Below are 16,784 nucleotides of genomic sequence, written 5' to 3' on the forward strand. Positions count from 1 at the left end.
CTCGGGGAGGGAGGACAGCGGCAGCGGATCTCGGGGAGGGAGGACAGCGGCAGCGGATCTCGGGGAGGGAGGACAGCGGATCTCGGGGAGGGAGGACAGCGGCAGCGGATCTCGGGGAGGGAGAACAGTGGCAGCATATCTCGGGGAGGGAGGACAGAGTGGCAGCATGTTTTTTGGTGCTTTTTTAAAGAAAAAAAACTTTTTCTTTAAAAAAGCACCAAACTTTTAGGGTGCGGCCTATATACGGGGGCGGCCTATATCCGAGCCAATACGGTATATAATTATGATTACTAAAGTCCACTAAATTACCTTCTGTCGAGGGTTACTTTCTGTGAGCTAGTGGCTTATGATAGGTCATTTGACAGGTATACGAAAAGTAATTTGAATCCATAAACAACAAAAGCTAAAAGCAATCAAACTCCTATCATGCCCAGGTTCTAGCATGTACTGGTTGCCTGGGCATGATGAGAGTGTGATTGCTGTTAGCAAGCATATACCGTATTTGCTCGATTATGAGACTAGGTTTTTTCCAGAAAAAATACCCCTCGTCTTATAATCGGGGTCATCTTATAATCAGACCACAAATAGGTCTGACTATGAGACTAGGATCCAGATCCCCTGCAGCGCTGCAGACCTTCCCCAACTGTCAGAGATCAGAGTTCCCCGCACCGGTATAATGCCTTATACCTCCCTATATGCCACTCTGCCCCATAATATGCCTTTTAACCCCCTAAAAGTGGCATATAGGGGTATAGGGCATTTCTGGAGGCAGAGTGGCACATAGGGGGTCAAAATGCATATCACTCTGGCATTTAGGGGGTTAAAAGGCATATTATGGGGCAGAGTGGCATATAGGGAGGTATAAGGCATTTCAGGAGGCAGAGTGGCGTATAGAGGGTTATAAGGCATTTCTGGAGGCAGAGTGGCATTAAGGGTGTTAAAAGGCATTTCACAGAGCACTCTGCCATAGTCCGGACAACGCCTGCGGGAACTCTGATGTCTGACAGCCGGGGAAGGTCTGCGCGATGGACGCAGACAACCCCCACTGCTAAACGCACCTCCTCCCGGCTGCAGATTAACTGGCTCAATAATCACTGTACCGGCATAGGATGTCTTATATAAAGAGGATGGAAAGAAAAGAGAGATACGAATGGGGAGAGAAAGAGGAAAGGGCGTAATAAGAAAGGGGATCAAAAGAATAGTTAGGAAGATAAGGGAAAAGAAGAGTATCAGAGAGAAGCAAATGGATAAAGATAAATGGGGTAATTAGAAATATAAAATATAATTAAAATGGGGGACATTATAGTTGCTGGGCAAGTCTTGTGGATGCAATCTGGGTGGCAGGATTGGTCTTTTGGAGTGTGCAACCGGTCATCTATGCATTATTTGATACACACCTTCTATGCTGAGTTTCCATCTGACTTTTCAGTTGATCTATACATGCCACAGGTTTGTTTTCATGTTTTATTTATTTACGCTATACTTGCAATGCTGTTTTTTCCCTGTGTTTATTAGATCTATACCTAACCTCCTAAAAGGAGGAGGAAAAGTGATTTGGTAGGAATGCCTACCCTCACAAAAGTACCATGGAAACTGTAAATATCCACTTTAAACCATGTGTGATGTAAGTTGCCAAAGAAAATCTTGACAGTGCTGAGAATGCGAGATGCCATGTTGAACACAGGCAAAAAAAATTGCCCACCTCTACTCACCATCATATTGTATATAGTATTACTATTGTTCACTTTGGGTGCTGAGATCAACAATTTTTATACTCATCACCAATAAAATTATAGGACAGCACATCAACAATATACTTGTAATAAAATCAGGTGGAAAGTAGTGTCTGGCGCATCATTTTATTTAAATACAATACAATGCAATAATTTTTTCAAGTACCAGAACACCAAATTTATTGGTGTACATTACATTTGACTTGCACTGATAAAATGTTTGGACTTCATAAAGTGAGTCTTTAAAAGGGCACAAGGGTATGCAACTATAACCGTATGCCCTTGTGCCTTGGCAAAAACCCACCTTATTGAGTCTCCTATTGGATAACTCCCTCTCCTGGATTTACTTAAACTAGGGTGAACCATCAATACTGTTCTTTATGCAAATTGTTTAAGTCATCCAACATCATAATATCTTTTTCAGAAACGTGCCTTTTTATGCAATTCATGTCTAAACACCTTACAAAAGATTGTATGCTCCAAAGTTAGGCAAGTGGCACTCAAAATTAACATTACTTAAAATATTGCATCATACCAAAATGCTGTTCCGTATCACAACCTCCGCATTCATATAGAGTTTGCATAGCTTTTTGAAGACAATATTAATCATAAATAAAAAACGTCTTAAACAGATTTTAAACACAAATGTCAAAAATATAAATATTCATAAAAATATAAATTTCCCACAATACAAAATTGCTCTGTTTGTTTTGTAAAATATTTACATACATTTCTACACATGTTAGGACATGTACTGTTAAGGCTTCTCAGAATAACACATGTAGTATTAGCAACAACAAATAATATTAATGATAAAAACATGCACACTCAATATTGACCTTCATTTGCTCCCAAGCAATTACATATAATGTAAAAAAAAATAAAAGTTATAATCCCATGTTAATAAACTTTACTCATCAAGGTCAAATAGTCCACAGGGGCAATTCAGGATCACGGGGGTCTGTTTATACGAGCATGGATGGATATGCTAACAGGCACAAAGCACTGACATGAAGCAGGTGTACATATGAAAAATCCCTGTGCTGTTCTTGCGGTACCAAATATGTAATGCTGATTAAAGTCTTAACAGAAGGTGTTGGTTATACATTTTGTGTATTAACTTCTTTGTATTCCTTGATGGGCTCTCTTAGTTTCTTGATTTTATACCTGAAAATAGAAGACAGAATCCATTTATTAAAAAAGCAAACAAAAACAAAATAAACAATTAATCAATTTCTGTTCAGCAACATCTCCTGATTACAGTCAAGAGGGCCACACCCATCCTTTGAATATTACCTTATATCACATTTTTAATACTATTGGCTTAGAGGGTTTGTTGGTAGTGATATAAAGATAGATGTATATCTCTCGGCACCGACACCTAAGGTATTCCATGTATAATGGTGTGCCAGTGCTCGCACCAACCACCATAACACAATATAGATTGTCACAAAGCCAGTGATGATGGCTACTGCAGACAAGGGAGTCTAGGCTGTCAATAGAGACGTCCTTGCTGCTGCAACAGAGTCAGTACATACTGGTGGGTGTTTTGGCACAGCTTTTAAGGATGTACCGGTACATCATAAGGGCACAAACGGGCTAAAGTGAAAGAAAAATGAAGAAAAAATGAAAACAAACCACAGCAGCTGCCTTCCTCCTCAATAGTCAGATTGTTCTTGCCACCGATTGGCAATGGGGTAGACTTTCCACACATACTCACTGAGGTATGAACAGAGCCTGCAGTGTTTGCCTAGTGCCTAGTATCTCACGTGCAGGGAATTTAGTTGGGGGGGGGGGGTACAAATGCATTTAGGGGATTCTGCAGAATCACCTAATGCATTTGCAAAACAGCATATGATGTGTACCTTTAAGCATGTTGGGCAACTCAATGGGCTATGTATATACAGCAATTCTGGGGCATTATTTGGCTGACTTTATCATTTGAGCTAAAATTTCTTAATATGACCTCAAGCAAGAGAATACTTACCATTTGTATGCAAAAAATGCTGCAACAGCAATTGCCATGATGAGCAGTAAAGATAAGAAAATTGTCAGAGCCAAATACTCTTCACTTAAAGGCTTCCTGGTGAGCTCAGCAAATGTACAACGGACCCCACTATAGCCTTTTACACACCTAGAGAGGGAAAAACATAACAAAAAAAGTTATGTTATGAAATTAGTTTGAAGCGGTGCTTTTGAATGTCAAGACCTTTACCAGAAGTAATTATCAAATCATGTTCATAATTTTGCTAGGAAAACGTAACTGGCGAGTGGCATAAAAGCAGGTACCGATATGTTATTGCCATATACACTGAACTAGCTTAATCACTTTCAGTATTGGTTTTATGTGACTAAACCTTCAGAGGAACAAATAAAAGGATATATCTTATAAGGTTTAATTGCCTAGCACAATAGAAAATGCAAATCATGTTTGTGTAAGTTTTAAAAGCACCATGCTTTTTGTCTATACCACGCTTCAGCTGTCTTAGCCACAGTTATTAATTACCATGTAAAATGGACCTTTAATATGCATTATTTGTATGAAGCAGTGCAATGCAGCATTTGTTAGATTTAATGAGTGTTGGTGACACAGTTTGGGAGAAAAGTTTTAATTTAAATCTGTACCCAGGTGTAATAATCATTTTTACACCTTTTTCATTAAATGACTACATTAATTATAGCCGACAACTAAATATGGTTATTGTGTAAGAATGCAGCTAAGGGTTGTAAAGAATTGTGAATATCTATTCACTCTTGCTATATTTGACACTTCTAGTGCTAATTTTACTAACTAACCTATAACTATAGTGAAATTTAGTGCAATTAAATAAAAATGAAATAGTGCAATTAAATCCTTGTGGGGACATTGCGTATCAAAGTTTTTATAATTCCCAATGTTACCTGCAGTAGTGTTCATCAATGTCCACAAGGTACATACACTGACCATTCCAACAGTAGCCTTCCATTTCCGCATCACATTTCACTATTCTGACTGGTGCCACACGTGGACTTTTCTTTGTTTGCACTAAAGAAATAGATAAAAATGTTATTCCCCTTAGTATGTGTTATTACCCAGTACTTTTTAAATATCCACCAAAAAGGTTCTAAACATTAGTATAAATCTTCTATCCATCAATAAAAAAAAATAGGTAATCTTTCAAGTCAAAGATTTTGGGTGTCAACTTAAGAACTATAAAATAAAAATAAAATATATTTTAAGGGTTAACTAAGCCCACACACAAAAACATGTAAGGTGCAGCCGGTTCTGAAAGCATGTCTCGCATACTGCCGATTTGAAATCAAGTGTAGAAACATGCGAGTGCTGCACACACAATAGGGATTAAAAGTACTTTCCCTCTTGTTAATGCAGAATCTTTAGTCTTTTTTAGGCAACTATCACATAGGAGAGAATATAGAACAAGAGTTCATAGTGCAGTAAACTTGCAATAAAATATTAAATGAATGTACAGTCAGAAAGTGAACTCATTATTTTCAGTGCATCTAAAATAATAGAGATGTCAACTTTTAAATATAAGTGTACTATGAAAGCCAGTGCATAATTTTACACAAGACAATCGATAAGGTATAGTATAATTTTACACCAGTCAATCATACAATTTATCTTACCCATTGCTGTTGTGCAATTGTCCACAGATTCCCCTGATTTACATAAAGGTACTACTGTTGTTCCGTACACAAGCTGTAGCATATGAAAGCCTATAAAAAATAAATAAAAAACACATTAATACTCACATATTTCACTAAAGTTAACATCTGAAGATATGCAATATAACATTTCGGACAATATTTTGTTCCTAGCTTATACAATGCGTATTCAGTAAAAATTGGGGCAAGCTTGGAAATAACAGTTCTGAAAGAAATGAAGAGCAGTCATCATGGAAGCGAACGTGCCCTTACAAATAAAACTTATGTATAATAATAAAAAAAAGAAATCACATTACCATAGAATTATTATTTTTTTTAGTTATAACTACCCTTCCCTTAAAAATCCAGAAAGCATGTTCAATAACGTTGATTTTACAAATCGGAAGCACACATAATGTGCAACAAAAGCAAACAGTTGGCTTTGTAGATAAAAGTAGATAGTGAGCGGGTGTGTCATTTCAGCAATCAGTCATATAATCCATAGTCCACCCACTAGCAAGTTTCTAATAATCCAACACAAATAATACTAATACTCAATATATACTCTTGACAGGGAGCAGCTTTAAAACCTCAAATACCATAGTAAACATGTGAAAAAATAAAGAAAAAAATGCTTAGAAGGATAAAAGTATGCTGGAACAAAACCACCAGAATCCAACAAAAGTTCCTATGGCCATAAAAGACGCGTCACCTGCTTACCCTGAGGTCCTTGAAGGCAACATTCTTGTCTTTTACACATTTCATTACATTCCAGGAACTTGTTATTGCAATAATATCTCTTGAATTAGCATATTAATCATAGAAATTTTCAGTGTTTTGGAATAAGGTTGGGTCATTTGTATCTCTGCAGCTGGTTTTTTTATGTAACATTATTTTTTAGTAGAACCTTTTGGGTATAACTAACCATGCTCGCCCAGTGTCTTCGTATAGCAGCAGTATAGTTATAATTTCCTTTTGCTAAAGAACACCGCCATTCCTACAAGCCGCCCCACAGAAGGGCAACTCCTGGTTTTGACTCACTGTTCTATTATGGTATTATCTTAACTATTGCTGGGTCTAAGCCCAGACTTGTCCTTCATGCATTGATCAACTACATCTGTTTAATATCAATACATACAGTGTTTTATATTGCTACAAGTATTATTTCTGCATTGCCTATCACGGTTCCATATATTCACAAACTACGGTTCTACATATTGGAATTGCTCATCATACCTATTATTTAATATTGAAAATGTTCTGATAGACGACAGCACGAATGCCTGTGGGCTGCTGCTCATGATGACCCCTACATATCACTTTAATGCATTTAAGGAATACTTTGATTTAGACACAGTAATTTTAGTGCTATGATAATTTTTGAATTAATATATTAACAAACATATTAACCATAATTATCTTACAAATCTTTTTTCTATATTGGAATTATTATTGGGTTAATAATTAAAGCACAATCGGAAAGGTAAATCAATTCTGCATCCTAATCTTTTTAGTCCAAAGGAAATATTGGCTCCACACTGTATAAGCAATAACATTGCTCTCCATAGTAACTAGTGGAAGACATTTATTAACCCTTTCTTTACTGAGGGTTTTTTCATGAACACACACAAATTATATATGTAAATATATAATTGTAAGATGTACTATTCTTACTAAATGTTGGACTAAAATAATGATTTTTTTGGGGGAAAAAAGGCAAACAGATTTTTCTATTTTAATATAAGAACAAACCAATTTAGCTGACCAAAAGACAGTAATGAAAGTATCTTGAATTTAAAAAAAATACGCATATTTTTTTAAATGTTTTTAGGAAGTTACGTGGCACAAAATGGAACTTGCCCATTACTTTTAAAAACCTTCATAAAACCATCATAATACCATCATAAAAGTATATGTATTTGGAGAGAAGATAACCCAGGGTATTGTCACTAAACCCAGTTGGTCACTAAACTTTCCGTTTGTTTTGGGTTTTTTTTAAGGATTGTTTGCACATATTACATGTGACTGCACTTTTCAAAACTGTTGAAAAGATGAATGATTTTAATACCATTAGGGCTGCAACAACAAATCGATAAAATCGATAATAATCGATAATGAAAATCGTGGACAACGATTTTCGTTATCGATTAGTCGAATCAATTTTTATCGATTATAAAAAGAGTTTTTTTTCAGACTTCTTGTAGCTTTTATTATGTCAGTAAAATAAGACGGTGAATAGAGAAATGCCATTGTGATAAAGAGATGAAAGTGTAAATTGTAAGTTTTTTATTACATTATTTAAAAAAAAAAATGCATTTTTTATCCGATTAATTGATTAATCGAAAAAATAATCGGCCAACTAATCGATTATTAAAATGATTGTTAGTTGCAGCCCTAAATACCATGCATTCTGGATTTAAGTCACATATTTACGTGTAAAGATTTTATAGAATTTTTCACAAAATATTGAGAAAAAGAAAACGTTCACCAAGTTAATAGGACATTAACCAACTATTAGAGATGCCAAATTTAGCTTGTGCCTTGAGTAATCACAGCAGTGAAAGCAGCGTCATCTTAATGTCAGAAGGACAGCTACAGGGTGAGCCCAAACTGTGAACCAAGCCCAGTTTCTAGTCTTTAGTGATGGAGATTTGTCAGCACTTTAAAGCGTCTGAGAAAACACAACAGTCATATGTGGGCCAGCCCCAGGCCACTCGATCTGTGGTTTGGGTAAATTGTTCATATGGCGACAGTTTTATGCAACTCTGAGAGCCGTTTATAAACGCAAACTTACCAAGTATATCTTACTTTTCTTTAAATTACAATAAAATGTTATTTAACCCCATTAGAAGTTAAAGGACAACCATATTTGATCCCATGGTCATAGTTAGGAGATTTGCATATCATTTTGTCACAATCAGACATTAGATCACAGCCTTTACAATTTTTCTACATGAACCTTAGACATGAATATATCAATTTAATGAAAATAAATGAACTATTGCAGCCGCTATAAATAACTTTTTAAAGTGTACACCTATTTTAAAAAGTCCTTTTATCCTGCAAGGACAAAATATTGTGGCAGAATTTTTTTAAAATAATAATAATAATAATAAAAACCACACAGGTCAAGAAAGCAAACCAGGAGGGGGGAAAATGATATTTATGCTACAGATACAATATAAATGAATCCCCAACTGTTAGTGTTACATCACTAGCAAGCATTACAAAATGTGTATATGTGTATATATATATATATATATATATATATATATATATATATATATATATATATATATATATATATATATATACACACACACACACACACACACACGTTATAGAATGAATATATGGGTAGCTAATCATTAGCTCTGGAGGTATGTTGTAAATAGAATTTCTAAAATCCTTTGTCATGCCAGGCTGGCATGTAATAATGGATGTTAAAGTTCAATAACAGTAAAGTAAGCTTTAGGTTGGCTACCCCATAAGATAAAGTTGTTAGGTAATAGAATCCCTGTAATACAATGTCATTGTTAGCCACCCAGCAAAAATGTATGTGGTATTGTGGAACGATATTACAATGCCTGGATTATAGTCTTTAGGAGTTACAAAGAGAAGCCTGGTAACACCATTCCTGAAATAAGAGGGACTCTGAGTCCTACAGCCAAATATTGGGTAAGATCAAAGCAAATGTTTGACCATTACCATCACAGAATATATATGACAGTTTTATCTTTCAAGGTTGTCCTATTCTGTGATGTGATAGGTAGTAAATATCTCAATGTGAAAAGAGCTAATTTCAGCCAAAAAACACCTCTGCTGGTTTGTGATTTTTCTTTTAACGGAACCAACAACAGATACATTTTATTCTCTGCTGATGTCAGACATTACAAAGGTTAAAGCGTTGCCATTCCTTACAAGAAACTGCATTAATCTTCTCGCATACTGGTGTTTGGCTTTTTCGTAAGTTAACACCAGTTCTGCTGGTTTATTATGCTGTGGAATGTAAAATACAAATGGCACTCCTGGGATATTTAACAACTTGCAGTTCACCAAGATCACATTACAGAGGTTTTTACATTGTCCTGCTAAGGTATGACAACAACTCTGGAATGCCAACTCCGACTCCTTAAGTGAACCAACCCAAGCTATTTATAAAGTATCCTTTACTGGCCAGAATTTAGAAAACAAAAGTAACAACATTGTAAGAGTCATTGTATGCAAACTGGGTAAGTATATGATAGTGGTAGATCATGTAAGACAATTTACTAAATTATTGTTTAAGTCGTTCGAATAATGTGCTTTCTTTGGTGACTTACATGCTATCCAAGATTTAAAATGGTAAGCAACAACCAGAGCTTACAGTATCTATAGGAAGAGTGCAGAATCCAAAGCCAGTTCTCAACTGCACATAGTGTGGGCAAGGAGTGTCGTCCCATGAATTTTAGCACAGGTGGCATGTATTGCATCACCAGCTTTTTTTTTACAACACAGGATAAGGTGTTCTGCTGTGCTAAGATGTACAAAGGTCCCTCCATTAAACTAACGGTAGAACCTGTCAAGCTTACACTCATACCACAAGAGGAAGAATGCTTATTTTACTTTTGTGATCCATAAAGATTTCTTCAGTCCGATATTGCCATCACTGAACTGCTAAGTCATGGGCGACTCTATATGTAGCAGCAGTGGCTAGGTGTTAGGTTAAGTCTGATCCAAGCATGGTATTGTGACCATAGCAACCAACACACTGTTCTTCCTGGCCGGACCATTCTACTTGTTGCTATGGCGAGAAGACCACTTTTGAAATGTTACACCAGAAATATTTGCTCTATATCAAAGCCACTTCTCAATGCCAGGTTCTTTTAGCTTCTAAATTAGATTGCAGGACAAATAGCCCTGGATTCACTGTACCTGAACATTGCAGTGTATGGCCATGAGAACTATGTCAGCTTAACATAGATATAATTAAAAGGTCACAAGCAATTAAACCCGGATAAATGCAACACAGACACAATTGCAATAGGCAAGTGTCTATAATTAGAATGAAATAATGACACCTTTATCCAAACTCATTTGGAATGTGCCGGGAAATGCTGGTTCTAACGTCCTTCTCAAAAGGCAGGGCGTATTTGCCTTAAAAGATATTTTAGGTGTATGATTACACAGGCTGGACATCCACTGTAAGTCATGGTCATTGAGCTATGCAAATACACCTGCTATGATGTAATTTATTTCAACAGCAAAAAACGACAATATATTATTTTGGATTTGCTAGTATTTAGTATATTATAATTATACCTCTCCTAATAAGACCCAGAAAATATTATTAGTATTATTATTCATCATCAATACAATTTCACGCCATGTCTTATAAAATAATTAAGTGTCCACCCTGAGTTACCATGGAGTGGCCAAGAACGCAACTATAAACATTACTGGGAGCACCGACGAAATGTTAACTTAAATGACAGTCTACTGTCTCACTCATGACGAATGCATATAAAAAGTACTTAGTATGTAGTTTAATACAATCCTTCCTGCTAAACCTAGCCATAAAAGTGTATCTACCTAATGAAGAAGCTTCAGCTCTAGAGCTCCAGCTTACCATGCCCTCTTTGGCTGCTTAAAACAGCCAATCGCCAGAAGGAAAGCACTTAGTCTGAGATAAACAGGAGAGCAACAGAAGCATGTGAATGGGCAGTCTGGTTAGACCCCCAAGAAATCTAACACAGTCTAGTGCTGATGTTGACTGGGTATCCGCATGTGGGCATTGCTAAGCAGCTGTGTCCTGCTAATAGGTAAGGGACAAATGCATAGAGAATGCCGACTAATCCATCTACGCATTTGGATAAAAAAAAGGAAAATATAAAGTAACATTCAGTTATCATATGTATTAATGAACATATGATGGCCGTTTATCCAGGGCAACACATACTGGTGCAATAGAGTTTAAGCTTCACAGCCTTATGCAAGGGAAGATGTAATTTTTAATATTCTACCTATTACTTTTGATTTCTATATCATTAATCCTATTCTGTAGTGCTGCCCCCATATATATAAACCTACTACTGAAAATTACTTTACACTATATGCACAACACATGACTCTAAAAAAGCTGAGCATAGGTGTGATGCAAGATATAGATAATATTGAAAAGCAAACACTTAGCTTTAAAAGCGATCTTATTACCATAGCACCATTATAGAATGCGCCTGCTGAATGAACTATTGAAATGGTTGCTATGGTGATAACACTACTTTTCATACATTGTCAAAGAATATATATTTTTTTAAATACTTAAATAACCCTGACAGGCCTCCTAGACTCTGTCATTGCATATAACTCAACTGGTATTTTTAAAATTGTTTAATATTAATTATCAAAAACATTTAAACATGAAATTACAAAAAAAATTCTATAATATTATATATCTATATATACCTATATATATTACTCTATAGGTGTACAATAAAAAGTATACTTACACAAGAAAAGCACCAGACTAGACACTGTCCTCCAGAAATTCATTATGACAGGTAGGATGGGAGTTCTCACCGGCAGCCCAGACTCTTCTGATCCTGTAAGTGTGACTCTTCAGTTCCACAGACTTGGCGTGGAGTGGAGTGGAGTGGAAGGCAGCCACGCTCTACCTACTTGAGACAGTGATTAACAGGGATATGCGTTCGGGCAGGTTTCCCCTCTCACTGAGGAATGTTACCTTTAACTCCCCAGCTTTGCTGTGACCTCTGAGCCACCGCGTCATTTATATAACCAGCCCTTCCAATTAAGACGTAAGTGAAGAGGAGGAGAGATTTTTTTTCTTTCATAATTTTTTTTTTTGTATTTTCAGCCCACCAGCGGAAGTTAATTCCTTAAACCGTGTTTTTTTTCCTACTTAAGCCTCGAACACGGGTAATAAAACACTGGTGGGTGGACTACTCTCCTCAGATACTTCGTACTTTCACCCCCTGTTCTTTTTTTTCTGTTTTACTTTCTCACACACCCACACCGACACGGAATGCTTAGGATGAACTTAATGTATTTAACCATTGCCTAGCTTTCTAAGGTATACCGACCTCTAATCTCTGGCGGGCAATATAAAACCACCACTAGAAAGATAAAGAAAAGTATTGCATACACAGCACATCAAATGTTTTACAGTATGCTGAAAGAGACAGACATTAAAAGGGCATGTAATGTTATAGTAGAAATACTGATAGATATCATTTATTATAATCTAACATAGGGTGAGCAGACGTCCCTTTTTTCAGAGGCAGACTTCTGATCAAAGTTTCTGTAAGAAGCGCCAAAAGTAGCCCAGAGCAACCCTCTTAATGTGTCAGGTGCTGGAGTTGGGACACATCTTCACACATTTGCCCATGGTAATATTTAATAACCCTGACTCCATTTAGTAAGTTGAGACCTCATAAACTGCTTACACTTCATGTAGAAAAATCTATATATTTTTTGGACAAATTTAAGTTGAATTCAGGAGAGATCCTGTATGGAAGAATGGTCTCATATCCCTTGCCATGTAGTCTCCAGGCATCATAGGAGAAGCTGTTATCTTGGCAATGGGAGGTAGCACAACGTATTGACTAAAAGGATGCCAATAATTGTGCCACACATATATTTCACTTTTTTTCTTATAAGCCTATGTTGTGTTTGCAATTGTTTGATATCCATGAGAGTGTAATATTATCTTGCTATGCTAATGAGGTACATGAGTATGTACTAATAAAACTCAGATGCCAGTAGTGGGCAATACAAATAGAGTGATAGCCTCTTTCTTTCCCTGGCATATTTGTACTTTTTGGTCCATTCATTGTTGGACACTTAATTTTGTTTTGTTCACTTTTGTACCAGAAGTTCCTCCAATCGAGGGAGAGGGTATGCCCCCCTTTTGCTGAAGTGCCCCGGGAGGCCTGGTTCACGGAGAAGCGGACAAATAAAGAAGACTGAAAAACAAGAGACAAGAAAAGAAGCGGGAAAAGAAGACAGGGACACGGAAGCAGTTGGCGCAGAAGGTAGAGAGGCATTGAGAGAAAGTGTGAATGAGAGTGTGGGAGAGTATGAGAGAGTGTGAGAGAAGGCATGAATATGTGTGATTTAGTGTGAAAAAACTAATAAAATGCAAAGAAAAATTCAGAGCTCTTTGCTTCGATAGGGCACATCACCCCCTACAAAAAAATAGTGTAGACTTTTAGGAGCTTTTCACAATGTATAAGCTATACTTATGCAATAAAATAAGCTAAAACAATGATAAATAATTGTTACTGCCACATTTGCGTGGAAACCGACCGCAGCCCACTGACTTTACTGAAGTTTAATGGAAGGAAGCGTCACATGACTGCGATTGATTCTTTTTTGACTGCTTGGTAGATTTCACAGTGAAATGTTAAGGTAAAAAAAACAGGTAACAAATATATCCTGCGCACATACATTAATAAATAAATGGTGGATTTTATTATGTCTTGTAGATCACATATGGTTCCAGTATCAGTCCTTATCAGTTTAACTGGTTAATTATATATTAATACGTGGAATCCTGTAAGCTTTACAGAACAATGGTACAGATGATATACTGTAGTTCTATAATAATTATGACATAGAATATAAAGTCAACGTGATAAAACTAGAACTCATATTTCCCATGGTCATATATCTATATATCAAGAGGGTTATAGGAGTGTAGTGATGGGAAGATAAAGATGGGATGTGGCTGTGGAGACAATGCTAATGACAAAGAGGATGAATGAAGACAAAGTGCGTTATAACGCATAAGAGGAAGTACTTCATCACTTTCCCTCTTTCTGTTGCCACATTTTATGTTTGATGGCTTAGGTTGTACCTAAGGGGAAAATCTATGCTGTATCATTTTAGTCAACACGGTGCCTATTTAAATTCTGACATTTTACATAGAAAAATTGGAAAGTTTACAGGAGCATTTACCCTAGTTATTTTCATTTTTTCATAAAAAAGAAAATTGTTGCCTATTTAGAGGTAATCCTTGCCCAGATACTTTCAGTAAGACCACTTAGATGTGGTGCTGGGGGGCCTTGTGGACAGAAGTTGGTGACCACTTCAACTGATGTTTTTTTTTCTATAACATGATACAGGATATTGACATAAATGGTGTCTAGCCATCTAGTGCAGTGTATTTAGCATTACTTCAACAGGGCACGTTTTTAATATCTTCATGGAGCATGGAATATCTGTCTTTCAGAATGAGTAACCTTTTACATCGTTTTGCACAGGTACATAAGATTATGTACATGCAGTGAAGAACAGATGACCTAGTCATGAAAGGCATATTAAAGAAATAAAGGGGCAAATAGTATGAAGTGTGCAATAACTGAAAAGTATTGGCTCAGCGAAAAATCTTCCATTGTTTGTAAAACTATTTGTTTTTAATAAATGTATACTAAATTGCCAGGCATGTCACAAAATGTAGTGCTGGATTGCAACATAGTAGATGATGCAAACAATTATATTTATTTGTGATTTCCTGTTTGCTTTATATTTATGACATCCTGGAATTCCCTAAATGCGAGCATAACTATATTTATATAGCATCATTTATTGATTTCATCAACTACTTTTATTGCAGAATATTTAGACGTTTGGGGTTATTTTAGCAAAAAAAAAGTTCAAAATACATCTTTCTATAGTCTGGTCTTCTGGAAAAATATGATACAGTCAATTGAACCAGAATTCCTCCACTATTCTGTGTTCAGTTTGAATTTTTGAAGGGTAACCATGTTCTATGTTGGAATAATACTAAAGATATATGGTTTCCAGTTGCTAATGAGCCTTTTCTTGAAATGTCCACAAGAAAGACTGTTGTTGCCTATCTATAGTTTAGACTTTATACGCTGGATGAATACTGCACCCCTAGGTTCTTTGGAAGTTTGGAAATGCCTTGAGTCCCATTTGTGGATTTAAAACAGATAGGTATTGTGTTTCACAATAATCATATTCTCCATTTTTTTAAAAAAATAAGATAAAGTTTACACATTTCACTTCACATTTTGCCACAGTTCATCACAGTATATTGAAGCTTCAGTAGATCCAATGTGTTGAGGTGCCATGCAGTTTATTTCCTTTGATTGCTTTTGTAAATTGAGCAAAGTTTGGATAACCTGGAAAAGTTTAGAATGGAAAGAGGAATTTGCTATTTGTAGAATATGTAATTAGAAATACCTTTGTTCATTCCCAACTCCCTTGGACTAAAAACATTGATCATGCATTTAGATAAGGTTGCAGAAGTTGACAGGTAATCAACAAAAGTCATTATGTTGCAACTTTCTTGTATATAAGGTGTGCATTTGTCCACTAACCCCCCCCACCCCCACCTTATTAGTGGGATGGTTGAGATTTAAACCTTTCTGCTCCATCCTGAACCCAAATAACAATGTATAGGAAATCAGCAGTTTTATTTAGGGAATCCTCTCACTCGGGGGCATGGTTGGGCATACTGTAATAATGAATACCAAGTTGTAACTTTGAAGGCAAGCTGTAGAATTCTAATGTATATACTCCTTTTCAATTATATATAATAGCAGATCAATACAAAAATTGGAGCTCATGTAGCAGCGGTAAAGCAATCACAAATATGTGGTGTCTTTATTTGCATGTATCTATGAGCATTTTGGAGCTTTTACAGTTTTGTGAATTCAGAGTATTTTTTTTTCTTAACTATTTCTAATTTGCTTGCTCTTTCGTATTGTTCTCTCTCTCTTTTTTAGTTCTTAACCTCAAAACACACAGAATGTCCAACCTAGGGCACTTCACTTTAAGCTGTAAAGACAGTGGCCCTGGAGTTCTGCCAGTCAGGGGGGCCCAACGGGTGCCGAGCTGTTGTTTTCAGTAACCGTTCGGCGCCCCTCTGTCTCCTCTGGGAGAGGGTAGATAGTGAGGAGGGCGGGTAGGGAGAGGGTAGATAGTCAGAAGGGTGGGTAGGGAGAGGCTAGATAGTGAGAAGGGGGTAGGGAGAGGGTGGATAGTGAGAAGGGGGTAGGGATAGGATAGATAGTGAGATGGGGGTAGGGAGAGGGTAAATAGTGAGAAGGGGGGTAGGGAGAGGGTAGATAGTGAGAATGGCGAGGTAGGGAGAGGGTAGATAGTGAGAAGGGAGGGAGAGGGGGTAGATAGCCTGAGAAGGGGGGGAGAGGGGGTAGATAGTGAGAATGGGGAGTAGGGAGAGGGTAGATAGTGAGAAGGACGGGTAGGGAGAGAGGGTAGATAGTGTGAGAAGGGGGTAGATTTATATATACAGTATACTGTATACAGATTTGGTTTTCCCATCAAAATAACTCAACACACAGCCATTAATGTCTAAACCCTGGCAACAAAAGTGAGTACACCCCTAAGTGGAAATGTCCAAATTGGGCCCAAATTGTC

At 36.6% G+C, this 16,784-nt stretch overlaps 1 protein-coding gene across 1 annotated transcript; it reads right to left on the reverse strand.

Moving 5' to 3' along the window:
* Positions 1-1,815: 1,815 nt before the first annotated feature.
* LOC128487786 (proepiregulin-like) lies at positions 1,816-12,128 on the reverse strand. Its single transcript, XM_053461627.1, has 5 exons — positions 11,867-12,128; positions 5,361-5,450; positions 4,635-4,758; positions 3,721-3,867; positions 1,816-2,900 (listed from the first exon to the last, which is right to left on the reverse strand). The coding sequence occupies exons 1-5, from the start codon at positions 11,907-11,909 to the stop codon at positions 2,834-2,836; spliced, it is 471 nt and encodes a 156-aa protein (XP_053317602.1). The 5' UTR covers positions 11,910-12,128; the 3' UTR covers positions 1,816-2,833.
* Positions 12,129-16,784: the final 4,656 nt, after the last annotated feature.

Source organism: Spea bombifrons, chromosome 1 (genome assembly GCF_027358695.1).
Source record: "Spea bombifrons isolate aSpeBom1 chromosome 1, aSpeBom1.2.pri, whole genome shotgun sequence".
NCBI lineage: Eukaryota > Metazoa > Chordata > Amphibia > Anura > Pelobatidae > Spea > Spea bombifrons.